Below are 27,340 nucleotides of genomic sequence, written 5' to 3'. Positions count from 1 at the left end.
GGTTAGGGTTAGGGTTCCCCGGGCCCATACAAAGCGGGGAACATAGGACCCAGGGAACATAGACATGCTCCCCAGCCAAAAACAAAAAACACAGTAATCTCTCATGTGAAACAACCAAAACTGTTCTAACTTTGGCTAAAATGTTGTCCTCATATGGGACCCCATTTGCCCCTAACAGTCTCACATTGAAGTAAAAACATAAGAATTCCAAGTACTTGGAATTCTTCAATGGAATTGGTTCAGTACTAGGAACTTGTGTTGGCACTGGAACTGTACGTTTATACAGACTATAATGCCAACATACTAGAAATAATTAACCATTTGAATAATATAATTATTATAAGACATTATATAACCCTGTCATCACTGGTTTGTTGGACTGGTTTAAGGAAAAAGTTAGGGGCATCGGGTTATTTAATTTTGCTTCTTTTTTTAATTGTTTTTTTTAATCCTGGCTGGTATTAGTCTCACATTTTTGAAAGCTAATTTGACTTGATGAAAATGAAAATGAAGGAAGGTCACAGTGTCACACAGAGATTGGGTCTCTAAAGCCTTTAATACTTTAAATGGCAGTCAAGAAGTTAACCGGGAAAAGATACGCTACACTGGGATTCTTCTTGAATGTGTGAAACTGGAGGGTTTTACAGTGTATTGATTCATTATACCACACTGTTTATTGTGTGTTTCCACAGTAAGACATACTGTCTAGAAAACCGTCTTTAAAAAAAAACCTTTACCACTACTTTAATTGAACTGTGAGAGAACAATGCAGTGGGGATCTTCTTTTAATTAGGTCTTGTGTGTATGAGTTGAGCAAACCAGGCATCACAATGCCAGCCATGATTGGTGAGGTGACTTGAGTAAGTGATGAAAGGAAAAGAGAGGAAACCTGGGTGCTCCGACCTGTGAGTCTCATCGATAATTTTGTAGCTCACAGAAAGTAGGCTGTTGGTACGTCAGCCATTGGCTGACTATTTCCAGCCTGTTCTCATTCCCAGGTCATCGAATACTGACATTAGAGTGAGGAGGTTGTGGAGGATGGATAGGTCAAACAAACATAGGACTTTCACCCAGGAGACTGCTGTCTGTGTCCCATGTGAAACAAAAAGTCATTGTTGACTTACTTATGAAATCCAAGTAGGTTTGTTGCCTAACCAAACTTTAACCATTTCACAACGTTAAACATGTTAATGCAGCGTGCTAGACGCATCACTACAGGAAACATAAACAACAACCTGCAATTTGAAACTTGAAAATGGCAAATTACCCTAACCCTAAATTGGATTAGCAATTTTTACCTTTCCTTTCGGGGGAAATTTTAATTTCCTGACACAATTTTGCAAGAATGCATCCTTATACAATACCAATTCCATCCACAGACGATTGAGATTGGTTTAAACAAGTGAGAACATTTTCCCCTAAAACCAGAACGTTAATGTATGCAGACCTTTCTCTAGGGATGGCAGAGCATTGTGAAGATAGGTCTGGAACTGAGACTAATTGCGTGATCTCCAGGGATCGGGATCAGTTCAGATTTTCTCTTATGCTGTGATATACATTATTTACAGTGCAGGAGAGTAGAGAGCAGTACATTGTAATGCCCATTATCTACCATTTGGCCTTAACCCATCACCAGCAGTAGGTGAATAACAGAAAAATACAGCTTCACAAAAGATTACCTCTATTAGAATTCAGCCCATGGTCATAAACACAAATAACCAATGCATCACTAGCACTTCAGTGCTAATATGTCCCCACTGACAAACCAAGTGGCCTTGGTAAGACTGTCCATTTTCCTTTGGCCCTAACTTTCTGGCCTTTAATTATTTCTGAAAAGGGGCAATAACGGGCTTGTTTCTGTAAATTACACCTATTTCTGCTCTGCAGCACCTGGTGTAGCAGCCCCCAAGTGGTTTAGTGGATTATTATGTGTAAACACTGTTCAGACCTCTCAGACTAAATTTCCTTTTTATGGGCAGTTAAAGCTTCATGAAGCTGTAAGTGTGCAAACTGCCTAATGCCTTGATAATCAACCTACATTTTCTGTTCATCTTGAGTCTAACACTTTCACAGACAGCTTGGACTGAAACAGGCTACTTGTGCCTAAATGGCTGACTCTCACACTGCACCATCAACCTGCTAGCTTCACTTCTTCTCAGTCACTCTTTTCTTAGCCTTATCCCTTACAACATGGGCCTAATTTCCCCAAAATAATCTTAACACTAAAATCATATTAAAATCCATTTTACAAACCTTCTCAGGCTTAATAGGTGTTTCCCAAAAGCATCGTAGCTCAAGACATGTTAACGAGTGGCTCCTGCCCACTCCTAAGAGGCATATTAGGAAACTCCAATAGCTGCAGGAGGAAGGTGTTTATTCTTTTATTTAATCATACTTTTATTGTGAACACAGATGTTCTTTGTTCAGCGACACTTGATGTTAAATGACTGATTTTTACAATTATCAACACACAGTAAAATGTACAATTTTAGAAATTAGAAAATAAAAAAGAATTAAACTATCACACAGTTAAATTAATTCAAAAATGAATCTACCAGTTTGAGCCATAAATAATGATGTAATGACATTAACAATATTTGCCATATTCCTGAAGGGTAATATGGGGTTTAGTATGTGCTTAAAGTCTGCCATGACCAGCAGATAAATCAATCAAGGTGTATTTCTTAAACTAATCCACTAATTCACCAACTCTTCAGTTTTACCAATTTGGTCATGTGCCATCAATGCATGGGAATAATTGAATTGTTTAAGACTGAAAATTTGATGTTAGAATACACTACTATAAAGTATTTCATCAACACACACTCTCAGTTCAGTTGGTAAAAATGTTCATTATCCACTGCAACCTTTAAATGATCAAAGACAGGGCTTGTTTTTACTAATTTAACTTTTGTTTGCACAAAATCCCCATCTGCAGCTAACTTCCACTAATCTACAGCCAAATAATTTCTCCTTAATTGAATTGCTCCTATAACAGGCCCAGCTTATGCAGTTAATTTTTCAGTTTATGTGTATGTTGAGCAGCTAACTGCTATTTATTCTCCTTCATAGCTCCTGCTCATTAGGAACACAAGCTGGTCATTAAGCTGGCGCTGGCTCCTCTCCATCACTGTGGGGATCCACCACTGCTCCTGCTGTGTTTACAAAATTCCTACAAAATAAATAAAAAAGCATCTTTTATTGTATGTTTGCCAGCTACACCAGAATGTAGAGATCATCTGCTTTCAACCCCTCTGCAAGAATATTAAAATTAAGGTTCACCAAAATCATCAATGGAAACAGAAACTGTCCATGCTTCATTTACAAAACAGTTAATAAACCTCTATAAAAAATATCCCACAATAGTTTCTTCCTACAGTGAGCCAATCTTAAAATGTTGCGGAGCTCTAGTTGGCAAAGGAATATTAAAAGGAGTGTTAAAAATGCATGGTCATCAAATTATAATAAACTTGTAGCTCTGGAATTGTGAGACAATAAATATAGGACAGTTGGCAAACTTCTACTTGTTTTAGAGTAAATATTTTCTTCCTGCTGTGACTATCTGTTTTTTAAAACATCCTGTGTGAAAAACCTGCTTTCTGTAGTTGGGGTAGGGGAGTAGAGAAACTGGATTTACCCAGCCAGTGAACTTAGCTGGGTTTCTAATGAGCTTTTTCACATGTACCTGAAGAAGAGTTCATACAGGGAAAGCTGTGACAGCAGTGGAGAAATGGAAAAAAGAAAATAATTGACTTATAAGTGCAACTAAACTGAAACTATAGACTATAGGTCTATTTAAGTAGGTAAGTAGTAAGGTAACCTGGTTTCTTGTCCATGAAAACACATTAATTAAATATTATATAAAATGAATTATATTAATATAACATATATCATATGTCATTGTATATTAAATAATTATATTATAGTATAGGAATACATTTTAGTTGATATGTGTTTGCTTAAATCCAGGAAATTGGAGGGAAATTTTAGTACATAGGGTACTGACATACAGTACATACAGTACTGACATAGGGTGTATACTTGCAGAGAGTGAAGTCAGATCCTTGGTAATTATTAATCTGTTCCATGTGAGTTGGCTGCATGAATTGCTATGAAAATAGGGAGAAACATAATGAAATCCCTGTAGAAACCAGTGTAGCGTGTGAGCCCCCCTTTTTTTTATGTTTCCAGAACTCTTAAGTCACATTAATGTCATAAAGTTAACTTTTCAGTCTAATGCCAAAAAAACTAGGCATTCACAGCTGTTATGCCTGACCCTTGCAAGGACAGCTCTACCACTCTGAGCCAATAGTGGACACAGAAAAAGGCTGTTACCAGTGACACCACAGAAGCACAAACAGGAAATGCTCTTTACTATGCATCCATTTTTTAATCTCTTGGTTTGCGAGTTTACTGCTTTCTTTGGCACTACAATTATTCATGCGATTTTCATTTAAGAAACCATAAGCTGCCAACAAAGACAGCACAACATGGGTCGCAAAATTATCAATCATCATCATCGTTTTGAACTGACACATTCATCATGTTAAGGACACTTCAGTCAACGCTTGAGTACTTTGTGACAATAATTTCAAAAGCTCTATTCATTACTAACTATCATTACTTCAACCAATTCACTTCGTTAATGCAAATTGTGAATGTATGCAATTAAGGAAATACAGTCATCACAGGATTTGACAACGATTTATATTAATGTCAAACGCCGAAAATGATCTCCTGCTATAAAAACTATTTTCACAGGCAGAGGGACTGTATACAGCAGTATACAGTACATAGACAGATATAAGTCAATCATCCTCCATTTCTGAAAAAAGCAAATGAGCTCAGACAATTTAGTATTCCTTTTCTATCAGTAATATTTTATATTTATAACTAGGCAACTCTTTTAGATTAGTTTGGATTATGAAGCCTATTTACACAAGTAAATGTACTGCACAATGGCAGGTTCCAGTCTCGTGTTTTGAGTTGTCATAGTGGAACTACATTTTTGTGTATAGGGTATGTAGATTACCGTATGTTTTGCCTTTAAAATTGTTAAAGTTTTATTTAAAATGAGAGCCATGGAATCCCTTACCTTTCAAATGTTGAATGATGAATTTGAAATGGTGTCTTTCTCCCATGTCTCTCTTACTGCAGTACATTAAAGCTTTCTACAATAAGACATGGATTGAGAGATATGGGGAGCCTATTGCAGCAGAGACAGCCACCCTCCTCTGGTCCATCACAGTGTCTATATTTGCTATTGGAGGCCTTCTTGGAGCACTGTCTGTCTCTTCAATCATCAGAGTACTGGGAAGGTGAGTTGACTCACTTGCGCTTCAATCAAGTCTTGTTCATATAACACAGAAGTGTACATCATGCAATTATCTCATTGTACATACCGTTAACAGTATTTACCAATTTACCAATCATTTATAATGTTTGTTTGTCACTCAGTGTAGCACCAACATTAGCCTGATTTTCACATTGATTACACATTAGGTTGCTGCTAAAAACTGACCAAAAAATGTCATCAATTATTAATTAATATTCATTATTTGTAGTTGTCATCTCTTGATTTGACAGCAAAAACACTGTTAGATTTTGACATAATCAGAAAGTATTTCCAAATCATTATAATAGTTTGTTCATCTTGAGATATATAACTGTAGTAAGCTTTTTTGTACTCACTCTAAAATAAGAGTCAGCCAACAGAGGTCAGGGCCAAACTGGCACTCATGGTCTGGCAAAACTAGTCTTGTGTAGACCTGTCAAATTGGATGTGCTTAACTACCATGTGTGAAAGAAATCTTCCAGGAGAAACACTACACGGTTACCCTTTTAATTATCTTGGCTTAGTGCAAACACTCACAAAGATTAACCATCATTCCAATATGACATACTGTACCTTCATTTTTCATGGTGTGGCTGAAACTACAATGCTCCCTTAGCCTTTCAAGCGTGTAGGAGAAACTACTGTGGCCGTGAAATTTGCAAAAAATGCAAAAGACACTATCCAGAGCCAGTGGTTGGTTTGTGCGTTCTCGGCTATTCACGTACCTATATTACATTCTTTTTCTGCCAATAGATTCTCCTTAATGTAAAATGACCTTTAATGGATCAAATATTTCAGTAATTTTACTAGACAAAGTGACATAGTGGTCATACGTAGTTTCAACAAACATAAATGTCTGGGGTTGTTGGAGGAAAAAGAATGTGCTTCAGGCAGAGCCGCAGTGGTTTTACAACTTTTTCTTGACTGTGAGATCAAATCTTGCTGCCAGTGTGATTTTCTCTGGTTTCGGCGTACCTTGTGGCAGTGCTGCAGAGCTTTGCGTCCTACTACCCCACATGGACACACTGACAAAATCACCTCAGTGCTCTAAAATAATATATGTTCTAAAGAATCTATTATCCACTAATGATGAGGTTGTTGCTCTCTGAGCAGGGAAAGACTTATGAAGCTTTCATTCGGAGTCATTTGAGAAAATTAAGATGCCCTTAAGATTCACCTTGGATTTCTCGGGTGGCGATCCTTACTGTGTTGATTAGGCTGAAATGTATTATTCATTCTTCCTCTATTCTCTGCTAGACATCTGTGGGCCAGCTGGTAGTTTTGCACAATTTCTTGAAATTCAGATGTCAGGAAGAAGAGTTGAATATATATTAGCAGATGAGGACACATGGAGTTATCTGAAGTATTTCAAAGAGTGACTAACTGATTCCTTGAAAGTTTGCCTGTGAATGAGAAAAAAAGAAAACTAACTGAAACAATATTGTGTACTTACAAAACTAAACTTAAAATATACAGTAAAAGTTTTAGTTTTTGTAAATTTGGTCAAGCATGAGGAAGCATTTGCACATATGATTACTCAGATTGGGATGTCTAAATGACTGTGTGTAAACTGCCTTCGCTAAGTGTTGTGTTTGTATGGTTATACCTGTTCGGAACAAATCTTGCCCCTGAACCTAATTTTGACAAATATTAAAATGTTCTGCCTTAGACAGTATGGAGTAAAGATGCCATCAATTCAGACCAGACCCAGAATGCTCTTGAGACATTCTCAAGTGTGAAGTGAGTACTTTAGTGTGAGAAGAGAAGACTGGTCATCAGACTGCTGCTAACTGCCCCACTCCACCAGCAACCAAAAGGAAAACACATTTTACCTGGACTTCTAACATTAGACAAGAAAACTCTGTTCCCCACACAAGAATCCTGCAAAAATTCCTCACCAATAGACCAATCGCATCTTACCAAACACTAGAGCTCGGTTTACCTAGACCTGGTGTTCCCTTCAGATTCTCAGTGGTCCCTACAATGGTGCAGAGCAGGGAGTGGAACTGTTATGTAATGCTCGACAGGAAACATCTTAGATTGCAGGCAAATATCTGTTTCATCTGCAGTCTCTAACCAGAGTGATGTAATGAGCAACATGTGATAGTTTAGTTTGGATTCAATTTTATGGTGGTGTTCTGAGAAATAAATTATTTTTAAAATCGCAGCTTATTTGTGAATCATTACCAGCATGTGTTTATGTCGCAATATTAAAATTATGGACAACTACTCTTTTCCTAGATTGTCTGCAAATATTTTATCTGTGTCAAAGTGTAAAATCTAACTGAATATTAAACAGAAGTAAAAAAAAAAAATAAAAAAAAAACTAGACCAAAATTTAAATTCTGCTTTCATTTGATATGCTGTATCCATGATATAGCATATGAGCAGATGCTGCTCCACACTCCAGTCCAGTAGGTGGAAAAGAGACATAATTTGCTCTTGAGAATATTTTTCAGCAGCTGGATTCATATTTGAATTCTAACTCTTGGCAAGAAAGCAGATTAGCGTTTTTCCAAAACTATTTCCTTTGAACTGATCCCTCTTATTGGAGAATCTGAAAGTTCCCATATTCTCCAACAAACCAACTGAGCTGAAATTTTCTGCTACAATTACTACCACACTACCTGCATCTTTCTTGACTTGACATAAATTTTACCTGGACCCTCCATTTCATCTAAACAGAGAAGTGTTGGTATTGGTCTCCACAATCAAACGCTATGACAGTGATTATATCCATGCTCAGATGCTTTCATTGGACAGTGCAATTTAAAAGCTACAGGTTTTCGTTGATAGCCAAACATCAAGCAACTATAAAAAAAAAGAAGAAGCTTTTTGGTAAATTAACCTGTGTGACAGTTTTGGAATTATCTGAAGGAGTAAAGAGATCTTCAGTCAACAAACATGATGGATGTAATACTTTTGAAAGGTTTCACAGGGGAATTTAGGCCTTGTTTTTAAGTGGTAAGTGGTGTCATAAATATTTACCAGGTTTTGTTGGTTTGCAGTCACAGCAGAGCGTAGGTCAAAAGGCACTGGGAAGTATAGATATGAAAGCCAGATATAAACACTTTTTGTCTTGCATGCAGGCAAACTGAACTTGAATACATATATTTACTATTAACCTGCACTGTACTAGTGGTATTTGTCCGCCATTTTAGAGCAACATCAAACATCCAACCAAGTAATGAACTCGTAACATGGTTGTTATAAGTGAATGAAGGCTGTCGGACCGCACGATAGAGTATCTCATGAAAGGTGTGCTTAGGGTGGCATTGCACCCACATCATAATTAATTTAGAATAATACTTTCTGACCTGAGGGTAGTAGTCATATTTACACGTAGACGTTTATTATTATTCTCTCAATTTAATATGAAACACAATTCAGTCTCCAAAGATAAAAAATATCATTTTAAATCTGTGCCTATGTTCTCTGTTGAAGTTTGCTTTCTTTTTCCTACCACATTCTCTTTTCTTAAAATATTTTTTCTTTATCTTTTTGAATTTAGAAAGGGAACATTGCTGCTGAATAACAGCTTTGCCATAATAGCTGCTCTGTTGCTGTCCCTGGGTGAAAAGGCAAAATCTTTTGAGATGCTCATCATTGGCCGCTTCATAATCGGGGTTGACTCTGGTAAGTGTTTCATTCATAAGGCTGTAGAAGTATGTTAGTATCCATACGCACTCACCACAGAGTCAGAGACAAAAGTCAGTGTGAGAGCAAACCACTAGAGAGAAACATCAATTAGACAAATCAAGTGCAGACCTTGACGGCATGTTGGACTGCATTATTAAGTTTGATCAAAAGTTACACAAAGAAACTTACCTGTTACCTAGAAACTAAGTTGTGTCTGTGGGTGCTTAACATTGGATGTGTGTTCCTATGAATGCCATATACCGAAGGCCTCAAAATAAATTAACACAAATCTTCTTGTTGCTCAACACAGCCTTAAAAAGAAAGAAATTTTAATTTTCATCTGCAGCTTCAAAAGGGATAAAATGATGGGAAAAGAAGAGGTGCAAATCCTAAAAAAATTATGTAGGTTTATAACCCCACCCCAAGGAAAAGGACAAGTCTTGTAGGAAGATGTCAAGGATAGTTTACTTGACAAACCTGAATGCACTGATGATCAGCAAGACTGATTATAGGTCTAACTTTCCCTTCTGAATGCATGTCTCTAGTCACGGAGGAAGGGCTTAACATCATTCATCCCTGTCACTATGTTACCAGCAGAATCTTATTTAGGGAGATCAAATTGTAGTTACCAAAAATCACATCATATGAATGCTGAACACAGTTTTGATTCCAAGATTAACAAATCCGTCCTTGTGTTTAAAGAACTAGGATATCTGGAGAAAGAGTTTAAAGGTAATTTGAGCTGGCAAACATCTTAATTGCCTGGATTAGTTGAGTGTTGTATGGAACGGAACGATTTCCAGCTAAGCATTGGTGTGTGTTACCTGAAAAAACACATTCACTGCAGATCACGGTCGCTTGTTTACAATTTCTAAACCATGGAAATTGAACTGTGCAAAAAGCTGTGTGAGGATTAATTGTTCTCTCAGTGCTGGTCATTTTGAATGCACAGACCGCAGGTCAGCATTCCTCAAATGTCGCTGAATGTTGAACACAGTCGGTGCGAGCTTTATGCTGTTGGTTTGTTTGTGCTTGTGCATTTCTGTGGGGAAACAATACAGATTGAGTTTCAGAAACAATTCAGACATAAGTGTTGACAGACTGCTGAAGGTTGAAGATGAAAGAAACATGGAGTGATACTTTCTCCTGGTATCACAGCTCTGCCCATATAATATATAGCAGCCACACATTTTGTTTTTCCACTTTGCGGTGAGGGGAGTGGCATCACATAAAAAAAGTGATGTCATTGCGTTTCCTTCCTGCAGTGTGAGTCCAGTAAAACTAAATCTGTCTTTTGTCCCTTCCATCCCAAGATCTATCGCAGGATGTTAATATGTTGTTTTTTCTGACAGGTATAGCTCTCAGTGTGCTTCCCATGTACCTGGGAGAGATTACACCAAGACATATCAGAGGTTCCATTGGCCAGTTCAACTCCATCCTGATCTGCTTGGGAGTGTTCACGGGACAAGTGCTGGGGCTGCCCGAACTGCTGGGTCAGGTCAGTGTTGTTAGAGATTTTAGATTGTATGGAAATATGGAAGTAGTATTTGCAATGTTACCTATGTACATGTTTTTGAGGTGACATTTTAAAGGTGGGGTTTAGATTATTGCATTTTTTTTATTTGAATCAGAAAATCCTAATTCGGACCACAAATTGAAGCCTGGGTGTAGCCCTGGAAGAGAATGTGGAAAATATTTTTTGACTTTGGATGTCATGAAAGAATATATGACTTCAGTCTAAGTTTGCTTTTCCAGTAAAAATGTGAACCCGTCATGTCTATGATAATGCATTGTGTGCATAAGTTGTAGTATCAGATATCGTTGTTGTCAGGAGATTCTTTGCCACTGTCTAGACTCCAGCAGATAAAAAAATATATTTTTTAACACATTGCAATGCTTAGTATTGCTAGGTGTGCTCACAGGTGCAACACATGTCATATTTGAGTACACTCATTGTCTGTTGAGTGTAAATCTGTCAACTGCTAAAATATTTTGTGCAAAGTCTTATTTAAAGGAAGGGCTACACTGGGCTACAACGGGTCACAATCAATATATGGGGATCTTATTTTATTCAAGAGCAGTTCACACATTGAACACATCCATTTGGACCTGGGTAAATACAGTGAAAGATTGAAGGTTGAGCCTTTGTAAGTTCATCTCATTCATTCTGGTTGGAAAATTCTGTCAAAATAAATCCATGACATGAACACATAAACCTTTGAAGGAGTTCATTATTTTCACAGACTGGGGAGTCTGTGGCATTTCAACCTTTGTGGGTCGGTCAAATCTTGAGGTCACAAGAGAGTTAAAACAAATAAAAAACTCCACAAATGCATAACACACAGAAGTCTGAGTTCTAATACAATAAAGAATACAATTTTAGATAATAAAATGTACAGGATATGGTAATAAACCAACAATTATCATCCAAAAACCCATAGTGCTATTAACACTTGTAGATATTTCCATGGTGAACAATTGATAACAGATAAAATATACATAGTGAAAACTAAACCAGTCAATAAGGTTAGACTACTTTTTGGTTTCCTTGAAATTGATCACTAAAGTTATAATTAGTGATACTACGTTCAGATTATAACCTTATTGGAATAAATATGATTACCTTTGACCATAAGAGAGGTCCTGGTGAGTAAAGGAGGATTTCATTGAGGTCACACAAATTATTATAGAAGTATTTTTCATATTTTTCAATTTATTAATTGTGCATATATGGAGGAAAAATTTAACTTCAGGAACTCAACAAGAAGGGCTGATGTCCCTGATTTCAAAGGGGACCTATTAAGCTAATTTCCAGTATAAGTTTTGCATGATTTCCTCTTTAAAAACATTTAAAACTTCATGCAGCTTCAGTTAATCCTCAGTCTAAAAGCTGGCACAGACCCAGTAACTTAGCTTGGACAATAATAATACGGGCACGGAATTTGATGAATGTACTGTTCATCACAGATGAGGTTGGAAAAACAATAAACACCAAGTGTGTTTCTTGGGGCTGGGCATCACTAATTACTGCACAAAAGCACAGAACTTTTATAACTTTAGTCCCTGATTCTCAATGAAAAAAGATTTGCTGGACCTATAATTTTGGTCACGACCAACTGCAGAATTCCGCATAACTTTGCAGTTAACGATAGATTTACAACAAATGTAGAGAAATTAACTAGCTAAGTTCGCCAAGCTTAAGTATGTTATTCATCATCATCCCCTTGTACAAAGTATCCTCTTCCGCTTTCACTTATTTGAAAACCATGCCTAGAACCGAGCCCTGACTTGATTTCTTTACATTCCAAAGTCAAAACTCCATAAACCTCTTCATTGCTCAGGGTTTGTTTCCTAAACAACGTGTGAAGCAGTGACCTGGAAGTGCTTTGACCATTGGGTTTTTACCAGTAGTTTTGTACCAATACTTTCCGTTACGTACCTCCAGGCAAATCCAAAGGGTCAAACCATTTCCAAGTAAACTCATGTGTGTCAGTGTTTGGGAGGGAGCAAACCAAAGTTTTGAAGAGGTTATTATTATTAGTTTTATTTTGACCTAGGTCTCATATATAATGCTTATGCACCTCACTAGAATGCAATAATATTATAGGATCAAAATACCATAGCTTAAAACCAAAATGTCTATATTGGAGACTGTATTGTCGAAAATGTTGCAAAATAGATCACATCAGTCTATTTAAAGAAAACTTTACTAAACAGGGTAATATACTTGTCTCATGTGACATCAAGGTGTAAATTAGGTTTTATTGCCAAGGACTTCTCCTTCTGATGGTAGAGCTGATAAAGCCTCATCTATGAGTGGCAGACTTCACCAATGTTACAGCTACAGTACACAATGTGATAGTTTCATTTCAACTTGACATCCAAGCTTGATCTCACACTGGAGAAAAAAACAAGACAGACTCCTCCGTTTACACTTAATGATTTCCCATCACTCTTTTGCTGGGCAAATTAATAGTGCAGGCCGCCTGACAGCACTTTGCCAAATCAACAACATGTCCTTCTCAGCCACTTGAGTAATAAACTCACATTTTTATCTTGCACAATATTCGATTGGTTCTATCTGCCCCTTGCATCAATAAGATATAAGCAGGAATTCTCAATCACACCTTGTTTACCCTCAAGGAAGTGTTATCCACTTTCCATCTGTCTCACCTTAATGCCCACCATTGACTTGGCCTACTGCTGAGGCATGTTCATGATGGGGATCCAGTCCTCATCTGTACACTTGATTATTCATGTGCTAGATTTTCAGTTTATCTTTTAGGGCTGAAAACAAACATTAGCCTACAGCATGTATACTTTAAAAGCCAAATTAAGTTGTGTAATGTGAACAGAAATCCAATGATATAAAACACTCTACTCCTGGCACATTCTGTTGACTTTAGCTCACTGCTTACTTTTGGCACTGTATTAAAAAAATAATAACTGAATGCACTTCCTCTGAACTGCTTTCCCACTTCTAAAACATGCAGTCGATTCTGTTCGGAAAGTGTGAGGATCGTGGTCTGTGGCGTAAACGTGAGGTATTATCTAAGGGTGACCATGTATTCCTGTTCCTGTTGCTTTTCCTATAGGGTTAGTTGGCAATGTTTACTGATCCATACAGTACATTGTACTGGAAAACAGTTACTCGATAATAGAGCTGTATTATAGTAGGAAGTTGATTGCTTCTCTGTTTTTGGGTGAGCATAATTTCATTACTGTTTAAAATAACACAAACAGTAGTGATAGTGGCCGGTGCGTAATGAAGCTTTCAACAGAAGTAAAATAGTCAAAGACACTGGGTGCCAAACTGACAATAAAAATAAATATACATAATAAAACTATAAATGCTTGAGGTAACTGCTTAATTGGTGACAATTACAGTCAGTAAACGTAAGAGTTTAGAGGAGTTTGAAGTGCCCTCAAGATGCATAAAAAAACCCAGTAAAATCTAATTGTTTTGTGTTTTCCAATAAAAATAGATGATAAGATGGTTAAAATGATCTGGGTTTGAATATAGCATAATCTTTGTCATCATAATTGTAAAGATTGTGGATGTTAGTTCTCTGCTGATGCTAAAGAAATGCAAGTACCTGATAACGTTCCCAACATCATTAAATTAAGTTGAGATTTTTAGTGACAAAAAACTGCTCACTGAAACACCAAAAGTCAGATTGGATCTTTGCTCACGAGGAATGTTTTCTCATAAAAAATAATGGACAGTAAAGTAACATAAATGAAAACATAATACATTTGTAGTGAGTGGATATGTTCTGTACTGTGGTGTATAGGTGAATTATGTGAATGGGATTTGTAAGGATGTGCCGGTGCATTAACCACAGCCAGAGATGTTTCTGCATACCTACTGAGACAAGAAAGCATGGGGCTGTACCTGTACAGCATCTGTATTTGTCTGTGTAATTGTTTGTATATGATAACACACTCCAAAGCCACAAACAACTAGACTGCATCCACATCTTCTTTTGTTTGGGGCTTTACTTTGCTGTAATGTATGTGCATAACACCATAGTATTGCTCATTTCCTGCGGTACATTTGCTTTCATTCCAGCAATGATGATTTAAGAGCAACAACCATATTTTTAAGCCAGTGAATTTTGGATGAAGCTCCTTTTTACATAATTTCTATATGCCTATTGCGTGGAGGCTTGAGAATTGTTGCGTTTAATCTGTTTTCTGTTAGCTTCTACATTTCTTTTTCAAGATTTTCCTTTAAATATTACATATCTTTGCATGGTTCTTGCTTTGGATTAAAATTGCCTGCCACCTTTTAAACCACTTGACTTTGATGTCTGACCCTTGAAAAATAGAAACTAAAAATTTTCCAAACCAAATTTATTCTTCCATAAATTAATGTGCATTTTCACTTTCAAGTAAAGTGAAGGAAGAAATCAATACTGTGTGGAACCCGATGTATGTCTTGAGCTGTGAATCCCCTCGTTTTTGTTTTTGTTTTCAGAGGATTTGACCAAGTTCTCCTCTCCTATTTTCTCCCACTGTCACTTTGCACTGACATTTACACATGGGCATAGTGTCCGAGTTTTGAGCAAGCAGATACTAATTTTTAATTTATAAGTATTGGTTTGTCCCATCCATCATTTCGACCTGTAGACCACCTTTATAAATATCATATGGAATTGTGTGTCCTCACGCAGCCATAGTTATGTATTCTTATCACCTCTCTGATACCCTTCAGGACAGGCTGTTCCCTTGCCATTTGACAAGCGCATAACAGACATATGTGATTTATCTGATGATAATGCCACCATCTTTGCTGGCATTTGGTTATGACACTTAAACAGGTTTCCTCTCAGTGGAGGCTTCTGTTAATGGGAGCTGGTCTAAGATGTCACTTGTTGTGTGGTGCAAAATGGTGATAAGATTTGACAAATGATAATTACTCTAACCTTCATGTTTAGCCACTGACGTTCTCCCAGTACGGACACATGTTTATTCCAGCATTGCAGTAGGAACAGGCTTTTAGCCAGTCTGTCACTAAACTCTCCTGAGACGCTGAACTCATCACCATGCCTCAAACACAGCTTACACCAGTAAGGCTAGATTCAGTGGCCGTAATGGGCCCTTATTTATATTCTATATCCTCCATCACAATTCCCTTTGCTTTTGGAGGGGTTGTGCAAATGGAAAGAGACACTATATGCTACGCTGTGTTTGCAAATTTTAAGGACATGCTGAAACACTTTGTTTCAGTAATTCACTCTGGCCTGCAGTCAGATTAAATTTCTGGATAAAAAATAATCAGAAATAGTTGAAAATAACAATAAAAACAAACAGTAAAATAAAAGTAATTGTTTTGTAGAGTCACATAATATTAAAGGAGGAGTTCAACATTATGGAAAACACGTTCATTCACTTTCTTGCAGAGAGTTAGATGAGAGGGTTGATAGGCGTCGAATGTGAACGGACTCCTAGCACTAGCTTCATATTTAACATACAGAAATGATGTGGCATCAATCCTCTTACTGTAGTTTCTCCTTTGCGCTTGGAAGTGGTGGGTGAAGCAAGGGAGATGTTGTCTGCAAAAATACTACAGACTGGTCCTTTAAAGTTGAATGGAGCTGCAGATTCAGTTGATCATTCTCTGTAGTCTCATCACTATGGGCGACCCCTTTCATTTGTCACATTGTTTTCACATTGTCATTTGATACATTGTTATTATAAAAATATCGATTGTAGCCGGTTTAAGTAACTTAGTCCACATTAACCCTTCCTGTAAGGTGTGAATTATTGTGGAATGCTATAGATCCCCGAACTAAAAGGAGCGTTGCTTTAATCTTTTAAGAAAGGGACAGCACACACCTGCAAGGGCCAACTGTCAATTTGCTCTTCTGACAGAGCATCAGGAAAATAGGCTCCCGGAGGAGGTGACATTCATTACAAACAGCTACAGGCAGAGAGATGGGCTTTTCTTCTGATCCTGGCAGATCTCCACCTTTGTAGTATTCGAAAGGCTTAGATTTTGACAACGTGAGGTTTTTACCAACAAGGTTTTCATTTTGTGAGAATTCAATGTAGAAGAGGAGTTTATCTTATTTACAGACATAGAATTACTCCAGAGAAATGTTTGTCTTTCAGGTAATGGGCAGACTACTGAGACATGACTAGAAACAGTTCCTTTTCTTCACTGAAATCCTATCTGCCATTTTTATAACTTGGCATGCCATATGCATTGCTCAATTGATAAAAAATCTTTCTGATTTATACTTAATTGCTCTTCCAGGACAACAGAACATTTCAATATAAATATCAGATAATCTCAAGGTATTGTCCCGTAATGCACCATTTGTAATCCATCATGCATTAGTCTCTAAACAGCTGACAGTGAGTGACAGCCAATTAAATCTCACCGTCAGCTGTGGGAATAAAGAATTAAATTTAACTGTTGCTGCCTGTCCAAAACCAAGTAAAGAGCAGGTTCATTTCTCACTTGGGGAATGGTCTGGCTAGGTAAAGTAATTAAGACTGACCCAACACAGATAATATTAGCTTGTGTAATTGGACGAATCACAGATGTGGGCCACCTGACATTTCCATTACCTCTGAGAAGTTATCGGTCCACACTAACCCCCTCTCTGGCTTTGTGGTGGTCCTCCTGCTGCAGTCGAGACTTCTGCACATTTTCCTCTGTTTCGCACCCCTCAGCTCAAGACAACTAAGATGTGTTTCATGCTCTGCTTTTGTACAATCGCAGGATGAAAATGTGCACCCTGCAGCTTCTGTATTCTCAGAGGAGATTCTCAATTATCTCCTCTGAGAATGCAGAAAAACTGAAAAGCTCTTGGAATACAGCAATAAACCATTTGCCTGCTTTGTTTAGTTTACTGTAAATGAGTATCACTCCAGGTCATAGCAGGGCTTTCCAAACTGTGATTTTTTTTTTATCATGAGGGATGATAGGATCAGGGCCCAGAAGAGAAAAGCAGCCTGGCTCATCGCGCTTGCCCCAGTTAAAAACAACTATTGGTAGACGCCATAAGGCATGCATTTAGTTTGTACTGTAAACAGGGCTGAAACTGTGTGTGTTTGTGTGTGTGTGTAGGTGTGTAGGTGTGTGTGTGTGTACGCACTGAAGCAGTTAAGTACATGTGTGAACTTCACAAGTTACACTTGCCATGACCTCGTTCAGCACCTACAAATTATCATTCTTCAGTTGCCTTGCAATTGCCAAGTCAAGTATGGTTTTCTATGTATATCCCTAATAACCACAGTCTAACCTGATTATTACTGTAGGCGTTGTATGTGAATGTTGGATTGGAACAGTTCGCCTTCCATCAATGTTCTCTTACATCTACATGCTGTAAACCTCTTTAATTAAACATTCAGTCAACTTTTTTCTTTTTTGGGACACGCCTGTCAGAACAGAAATGATCAGTTTGTGAGTGCAGTCAACATCAGCAACCTGTATATGTCATACCAGAAAATGACATAGAGTAACGAAAATGATTTCTTATAAGACGTGTATATATATACATATATCACAGAAATTAGTTCTTGTAGAACATGAATTATATCGCCCACTCTAATCTCCAGCTGGGATAAGACGACCCAGAACTCACATCTGGTTTGCACAGCGTGCGTACATTTACATAGCTCAGCCAGGATTTAGTGCACCGAAGATCATTGAGAAGAGTTGGACTCTTAGAGGTGTAGACAAGCTTGTTTTATCAGTCAAAAAGTCATACATATTACACTTTTTTCACATTACAAGAAATATCTCCGAAGGGCCTTAGTGAGAAATATAATTACAACTAAGGACTTTAGTGCTGCAGTAATGATTCACTCACTCAATCTGATTTCACTTCTTCCTTTCTCTTCTCATTAATGCATTGGTTAGATAAAATGTAAATGTCTTATAAATTCTTCTTAAAAGTCTAGAAGATTCTTTTCAAGATACACATTCCAAACTCTTTTTACTGTTCCCATTTTTTTTTACTAATACTGATTTTAACAGATCAAACATTGAGGTAAGGGCAACATAAAAATAGTAATCTCTCCCTCCAGATTGTGGGGGTATATTTCATAGGACCTATGTACTGTATGTACTTATATATGTACATGCAGTATTTACATTATTTAGCTGTTGTCACAATATCAGATTTTCACTCTGTGGTTAAAATGAGGACACAGTATTATAATATGTGTATTATTAACACAATATCAATATTTCATTTGTAAGTATCACGGTTATCATAAACATCAGTATTTCACAACACACCTAATAAGGTCATTGTATTGCTGTCAAAAAACATAGTGCTTTTAGAAAAGACTGGAACACATTTTTATGCATATTTACTGCCATAGACGTTTTAAAGATTAGAACAACATCTTGGTAATATTTGGTAAAATTTAAAGCTATTCAATATTTTTATATTAACAATGGAATAAAATACTATGTGTAATCTGATAGTGGTCGCTTGTAGTGATAAACCCACAAATTATGACCCAGTTCTCCTCAGCTCCTTGGAGCATTTTACCATTAGTCAGGTGATTTATATTAATTAATTAATTTAATCATTAATAATTATTTTATTTATTTGTCAAATGAACAGAAACACCACTCCAAATACTGTAAATGATAATGTTGCTGCATGTCTGCTGGATGTGTAAATAAGTAACCTTTTTATAAGAGGTAATATCAATGTTGTGGTTACTGTACAGCTTTTTTCTGCTGCTCCCAAGTGGCCAACAACAACAACAACAACAAACACAAATTTTAAGAATTCTGCTTACATTAAAATCTTTAAATTGAATCATTTGGTCTTCTCAAATCTTTTTACATACATGCTGTACTGTATAACACATACTTACACTACTGAAAGTGTAATGTAATTTTGGTGGACAAGTGCTGCAGACTATCTATGTCTCCTTGTTTCCCTCACTTGCTTCCTTTCCTTGTGCCTTATCTCCCCCCTGCAAGGAGGTGAGATAAAGACACAAGGACATACTGCACAGCTGTCAAACACCTGTCAAACTGGTACCAATGTCCACAGAACCCCTTACAATTTCAAAACCTTACAGTATTCATTCAGATATGTAAATGGTTTAACATTACCCATTTTAGCTGTATTATTACTGTTGATGATCATTTAATAGTCATTTTAAATAGGCGTATTATAATATATGTACAGGTCAGTATAATTTTTTATGATTACTTCAGTTGCGTAGCCTATTTACTTGCATTATTGTTATCTGCACAATAATACACCACACAGCTGCGTAAGAATGTATATTTTGACGGTAGTTTGAAGTAAAAAAAAATTTAAATAAAACTAATTTTTAATTTAAGATTAAATTATCCTGTAAATTATTTATTACACACAATGTGACGGCGCATTATATTGCATCTCTCAAGTGTATTCTGTTATTTTATGCGTGGATGCATAAGCTGTGTGAATTAAGAATGATCGAATTTAGTTCTTAACATTATCAATTTGGTTTTCACTGCCAAACATACAAATAACATGTTACACATGTGGAGGTGCATTATTTTTAGATCACGGCCACAACTCATAATACAAGCCTTCCACATATTATACACCGGTGTTTCCTCGCTCTCAGCTCCTCCAGAAGCCTCCTATCTCCTCGCTCCTCGTCTCCTCCAGGTGGATTTAAGAAACTGGAAGATCCTTTATGATGGCAGAGGTGAATAATGTCCAGGTCACAGGTGAAGAGAGGATGCGAGAAAGCACAAGTTAGTGTCATGAAAAGCACCCTATATGACTCCTGAATGTGCAGTTAATTTACATCTCAGGCTGAGTCGTTAAAAAAAAAAAGTTAATTGCATTTTTGAAAATGTTTTAGAGTCTGACAAGAAGTGTTTTTCCACCTAGTAAAGGTTAGACAACTGAATCCCCAACAGACTTCTTATGAGTTGCAGGCTGACATTTCTTTTTCTTTAAAGGCACCCCCTCTCCACAGTCGCTCCATAACTGTGAATATCCCCCTGTCATTCGCTCAAGTGAGATCATGGAGCATAGATCTGTCAGATAGCTGGGGATATGCATTCTGTCATCTTTGCTAAGGGCAATGTTCTGTGTGAGGTATGCACAGTATGTCAGTGTGTTTTCACACTGTTATAGGTCAGAGATCCTTTTTGGTGTGTGACAAACCATTAATGGTGACTGTGTGATGTCAGGTCAGTGACCCGAACCTTAACATCAACACAGGTTGGTTCTCACATTTCTAAACTAATAGTTTTATTAAGCTTAGAAGGATGATGACTACACTGTCAGATTGTTTTTAAAGCGTTCAAAGAAAACTTTTGTATGTGTGCAACCTGTATTCTCCATGAATGATGATTTTAAATCCAAGGTTATCGTGAATGACTCTTTGTTGCTGTTGTTGTTGTTGTTGCAAAGCACTCCATGAAAAGACTATGTTGAATACCAGCTTCCATAAATCCACCAGGCTTTGATAAATATTAAGGCTTTGAGGCATTTTGGGAAGAAATCACTGTGTAATGGAACTAAGACAACCTAGATGACTAACGGCATCCCTATGAATGCATTCGTGTTTGGCTATTTGTCTTCTCTGCATCCATGCAGCCTATATTCACTCCATAACCTAGTCGCGATACAGAAACAAGATATACAGTTTCCCTTTCCCATTCCCAGGTTTGAAGATGTTTGGATCTCATGTTTTTTTCCGATATTGGCCTCATAATCAGCTGATGATTTTGTACTCACCCGTCATCGCAATGACTGGGAAAACAGCCAACTCAATTTTGGGTTTATCACATCTATTAAGGCAGGATCGCCCTTGACCAAAGTCATTTCCCAGACAAGAGGGATGTGCCCCTGTTGTAAATGAATCTACCGTAGTTACCATAGAAGAGCGTTACATAACAAGAGTTTAGAGTCTTTTTTTAAATTGTTGGGATTTGGGGGCAAAACATAAAAAAATTCTATCAATTCCGTTGTTGTTGTAATTAACCATGTTCACTTCACAAATTACTTTTTCTCAGCATTACATATCGTCATTGCTTATTTGAATTAACACGAATTTACAGCAGAAAAGAAGACATAAAGAAAATGCACCACTTGAAGATCATAAGTGATTTTACACAAGCGCAGTAACTCATTACTATGTTGCAGAAATTCTTAATGTGACAATGATGCGCATCCACGTATACAACAGCTGTAAGATACATCTGCTTCGTCCAACTTCTTTGTATATTATGGTGCAGCTCTTTTTTTTTGTTGTTGATGTTTTGACTGCAGGAGTTCAGGTGGAACTACCTGTTTTCCTTCCTGGCGTTACCGGCAACAATGCAGCTGTGTGTGCTGCCCTTCCTCCCCGAGAGTCCTCGCTACCTTCTGATGGAGAGGAGGAATGAAGCTGGAGCAGAAAGAGGTAATGTATACACTAACGGAAATACATGTGCAGTCAATTTCACTCAAGTACATCTGCAGAATGGGCTTTAATGTTTAATGTAAAGTTTCTGGTCTGTACACTAATCACATCCACACACTTCTTTCAATTTAAATTTGAAATATGATTCTCCTGCTGCACCATGCATAAATTACTTCAATGTGAAAAACTGTTGAAGTGAAGGTTTACATTTTCTTTTTCTTTTTTTTCCAAGCCTTTCTTAAAACAATAGTCAGGTGCCAAAATGAACGCTGAAACAGGGTTTTGCAGTGAACAGATCCCTATGCACAGCCACCAGGTGCTGGTTGGTAGATCAAAATTAGCCACTGTACACTGAAATGACTTTACTGTGACTTCATTAGGAGCCACCAACGCATTTCACCTGTGGCTTCTTCAGGTTCACTCAAAAATTATATGAAGCAAAATTATATGCCATATGTGATAAATACATGTTTTTGGGTTTACCATTACATGCACTGATTAGTGATTGTAATCCAGCCTTGAGCACATGGGTCATTTTTCATTCCCGCCCCAGTGATAATAACAGCCACAATTACCTACTGTTTTTCCGCGACTTGCTGGTCCTCTTGCTGTGTTCTTGTATTTCTAAATGGATCTCTGGAGTTTTTTCTGCAGAAAGAACAGCTTGTTCAGCTTTATTTCAGCTTAGTTTGAAGTTGGTCTTTTGTATAAAAATGGAGGCAAAATGTTTTTGATAATCTGATAATTGGAAACGTACGACCACCAACATATAACACCTAAATTGGAACTAATATGACAGAAAAAAATAGGTTGTAATATCAGCTAGGTATTCTCCTTTGAGACCTGTATACTATACTGTACTGCAATACTATACTGTTTTTGCCTATACATATAGCTTATACATTTAGGCAAATGGCACTATTAAAAGTATGCCAAATTAGCAATTCCTGTTGGCAATGTTTCCATGGATGTTCTGACAACTACTGCATCACCTAATCACTTTAATACTGAAAAATGATTTATGGACTTATATCTGTGATGAACATCGGAGATAGTTATATTTTCACACTGAATGGTATCAGTTTCATGTCTGTGTGTTAAGATTTGAGAGTTTGCTGAAGTATAACCATACCTGTTGTTTCCATGTGTACATATTGAAAGACCTATCAGCTGTAAATGTTATTACTGTTAGTGACAGTTTTTAAGTAAGCTGCAATTTAGATGCATCCTCTCCCAACCAACATTTTTAGATTTCAGACTTCATAGGAGTAACTAGACTGTAGTATGATCCTCTTTAATGTTAAAATGCTGTGACACGAGAAGAAACAGCATGGGGTAGAGGCATAGCTCAAACTGCATGTGTTAACGAAGCATGTAGAAAAATGTGACGTAAGATATGACTTTGATCAGTTGGTCTCAGGGGTGATTTGAGCTCTTTGATGTCAATGTCCATACATTATAGATGGGAACTCTTGGTTGCTTGTATTCTTTGTCAATGGCCCATCCTGTTTGCTTCTTCTGAACTCAGAGTTGGGCAAGAGTTCAGCCTTGTCAGAGGACTTTACAGTGGATTTAGCAGTTAGATGTTGATAAATTATAAAAGTCCATTTGAACAATTAATTTTATTCTGCAGTATTGATCATATTTATTTAACCTTCTGGAAGTGCAAAAAATGCTACACATGCATCCAAAATACAGTATACATATGAAATGGACTGGCTGACCAATGATAAAACATTTTGCCACGACTGCGTATGTGCAGTATATAAGACCTTCTCCCCTTCACGTACCAGTTAGACATGAAACAGAGTTGATGGAGTCCAGTTTGAGTAACAGATATATTAGTTTGAAGGATTTTCAGATGCTCTACAGTCGTTTGTAATATTATGAGTCAGGATTTGGAAACTTACCACGGCTGCAATTATTAAATTTTTCGTCATAATTTTCAAAGTGCATGCACATATTAGCCACAGCAGCACGTTGCTGGATGATTGCATCTTGAGAAAGGTCCAGTTTCATTATTTCCTTTTTTGCCAGATGACCCTGCGTGCGTTTTCAGCCTGGAGCCCTTTGCATCGACACCTCGCTGGGCTGCTGTTGTGGTCCCATTCAAATAACGGAATTTTTTCCTCATTGCTGTCTGTCTGACAACAGCTTAGGAAAAAGCTTTTGTAACAAACAGCCCTGGGGGGTCCTAACCACTTAAGAGCTCCCACTAATCATAGTTTTAGGAACCATGGAATACTTTTTTTGACACAAATAACACATCACCTATAGCTTACTGTAAATCTGTCACAAAGATTTGACACAATTAAAATCAGCAGAATCATAATTAATTCCTTCCATTGGCTTCATGTGTCATTGATGAGCAACAATTATTGTCATTATTATAACTGTAAATGCTGTATGAAAAGGTAATTTTTTGTTGCTGTCAACTTACAGCTGACACAAATAAAATAAAAAACATACTGCATTTGAAGTCCTGGCAAGATATACATTTAGCATGCATTATTTTCTGAGGGAAAAAGGAAAAACTTTGTTTTCAGCTTAAAGACTATGAAAAGTTTCCATGAGGAGCACATGTGAGTTGTGTGGTAAAGCATGGTGGCATTTTTTATAGAATGGTTAATGCACTGTTGCTAAGTTCAGACATATAATTGCTGTGCATATTAGGAGGGCGTTTTGCACATTGCTTTTCTATATTAATGCTTTTTGTGATAAATACCTGGAATGGTGTCTCTTTGAAAATGAATACTAACTTTGTGCTGTGCAGTTAATTTGCAAACTTTATCGTTCAAGTGTTTGGCATTCAAGGACGATGCTTGTACATCTCTTGATGGAGCACTTTTATTTTTAGCTCACTTTCTCATTTTGCCATCTGTCTTTGTTTACAGCTGTTCTCACCAAATAAATAATTCCAACCTTGAGTCTGTTCAACAAATTGGAATCAAGGAAAATGTGTTTCTTTCCTCACAAAAGACAAAAAAGAAGAAAGTGGAGAACTTTATAAATCAAACAGGTTAGGTTAACCACCAGGGCAAAAGTGTTCGAAATGAAATCGAAAAGTTAAGCCAAGTTCTGACTCCAACTGCTGAACTGCTCGTGTAAATATATGGTTGAAAAAAACGTGTTCCATTGCTGTGCTTTTCTGAGCACAGCTGGTGACAATGACTGGCTGTGTGAAAAGCTCCTTGAGGAGGAGAGGAGTGGTGAAAGGACATCCTGCCCAAACTCCCCTCACATCCTCCCTACCACTGCCAGCCAACATTTTGCTGGCATGCGTCTGAACAGCTCTGCAGATCCATGTTGCTGGCTTGTGTTACAGCGCTGCGGTTGGGGAATTGTTGTCAGCACACACAAATCTTAAGGGGTGGCCCTGTAGTGTCCTATTATCATCATACAGTGCCAGACAGGAACAGCATGTTCTCTTGCACCCCATCTCGTCTCTTGTCATGTCGCATATGTCCAGTGGTCCTGCCCTCCATTTAAAGGTTACAGAGGTTGAAGATGAGATAGTTTTGTATACTAAAGGCTGTCAATGTGATTGCCAAACTGCGCTTAATTTTAGGATGGCCTCGACTCTGCTGTATTCAGTATTTCTGAGTTTATTTCCTTTTTCAGTGCTGAGCTTACCAAAAAATACAAAGCGTACATTTACTTTCTTACTATGCCAAGACTAGAATAAAAAAAATATATAAATATATATATGACATGAGGTCTATCCATCACAACACATGCATCCAATCATAAGTCATCCTGCATTACAGTATGTGCTCGTTTCTTGTCTTTTTCTCTTCTCTCTATAGCTGTTGTTGTCAGAATGGCTGAAAGCACGAAGCCAAGGTCACTGGTCTCTGACTTACAGTAAGGCGGGGTATTGAATCCAGCAGTTTTATTGCTTCTTTGGCTCGCAGTTTCTGTTTGATTTCAGACATTTTGGACTCCCTGTGAATGACTTTGCCCTCACTCCCATTTTTACCCATTACCAGTGCTGTTATCCTTTTTACACATTTTTAGAAACACTTTTTGAGAGTCATTGTGCAGAAATGAATGGGCCAACCAGCTAAATTGAAGGATAAAATTGGTGATATTCTCTTGCTTTATTCGAAGAAATCTTTGTTATTGGTATTGTTAACAAATCCCATGAAAAGACCAAAATCAACAATGAATGAATCCAACAAGCATTGTCTGTGTATCAACAGCCCGATTTGGCTTATTCCTCTGTGTCACACAGCTCCATTTCTAAAACTTGAGAGGTCCATCTATTCCTTTAATATTGGCGAGTCCCATCTGATGTGCACTTAAATATTGACTAAACATGTAGCTGCACCATTGAACTGACTGCTGCAGCTACTAAATCTGACACACCTCATTTTTTTATCTATCTATATTTTATTATCTGTCCAAGTGCCATAACAACATGCCACAACCCACACAATGTATTCATTAAGTGTATTTATCTCAACAAATACACTATTTACTCATGTTTGAGTGACATTTACTAAAAACTACAGTGGCCAGCTGTTTTAGCAAATAACTGAGCCTTTTTGAACAGGAAGCAATAGATGACCCATATTTATTTGGGGCTGAGAGCTTAAGACAGGGTTGGGAAACCACTGTGTATTTGGAAAATATTGAGAGACAGACTGTTGTTTTGGTCTTCTCATGGGACTTATAATAAGAACAATATGTTTCTGTCCCCACAGTAATGTTGTAGAAACCACAAACAGTGTGTCAGCCAGGCTCTATGGTTCTTTTGGAGGGTCTTTGTCGTGCCACCACATCCCTTGTGGCACTGTGAGTGCTCAGACCACAACAGTGACATGGAGTGGAGCCCCACTGTCCTCCTGCAGGGATAATAAAATGGGTTGCCTCAGTGGGGACAATGCCACTGCTGCACATCCCACCACTGTCATATAAACATAATATTGTGTCATGCCACTGACATTGACAGACCCAGTATGATTCTGGATTAAAGCAGGTTTCCATATTTTCTATCAGCAGGGAGAGGGACTTCTATACTCATTTACATGTACTCATCTGAATAATAATTACGTTCTGGTAAGATCTCATGGTGGGCAACTTATACAGGTAACACAGGATCATTTCAGCATGATGAATCTCTCCTTTACTTCACTTTCTTATGGTTCTTACATCACTGTAGATTTTTAAATGAATGTCAGTTTTTTAATATTTGGCATTTTTATTACTCGGTGCTTGTAAAGTAAATATATAAATCCATATTTAGAATATCGTAAAACACTAGCAATATGAAGCTTATTATAAATTACTGAAGGTAAGAGAGTTTTAATTTATGTAGTGATTATGTAAAATCAAGATTTACTTTCAGTTTAACAAAACATTTTACAACCTGTAGTCGGCAGAATGCACTTGTTTTGGTTCATCTAATGGCTGGACTGGATCATAACTCATTCCAAGCATGGTTCAGGTTCAGAGTTAGAAGTATTTACC

At 37.3% G+C, this 27,340-nt stretch overlaps 1 protein-coding gene across 2 annotated transcripts in view; it reads left to right on the top strand.

Moving 5' to 3' along the window:
- slc2a9l2 (solute carrier family 2 member 9, like 2) overlaps window positions 1-27,340 on the top strand; it is an 85,350-nt gene that overhangs the window by 7,414 nt on the left and 50,596 nt on the right. For both annotated transcript variants that reach the window (XM_035661158.1, XM_035661157.1), the window contains exons 3-6: window positions 5,158-5,318; window positions 8,847-8,971; window positions 10,327-10,472; window positions 21,736-21,868. In XM_035661158.1, the coding sequence (XP_035517051.1) occupies window positions 5,158-5,318; window positions 8,847-8,971; window positions 10,327-10,472; window positions 21,736-21,868 (565 nt within the window). The remainder of the gene's footprint in view (window positions 1-5,157; window positions 5,319-8,846; window positions 8,972-10,326; window positions 10,473-21,735; window positions 21,869-27,340) is intronic.

This window comes from Morone saxatilis, unplaced genomic scaffold, assembly GCF_004916995.1.
Source record: "Morone saxatilis isolate NCDOM2014 unplaced genomic scaffold, NCSU_SB_2.0 Contig18, whole genome shotgun sequence".
Taxonomy (NCBI): domain Eukaryota; kingdom Metazoa; phylum Chordata; class Actinopteri; family Moronidae; genus Morone; species Morone saxatilis.
Note: the sequence above shows the minus strand (reverse complement) of the source record. Positions and strands in the feature narration are given on the sequence as shown.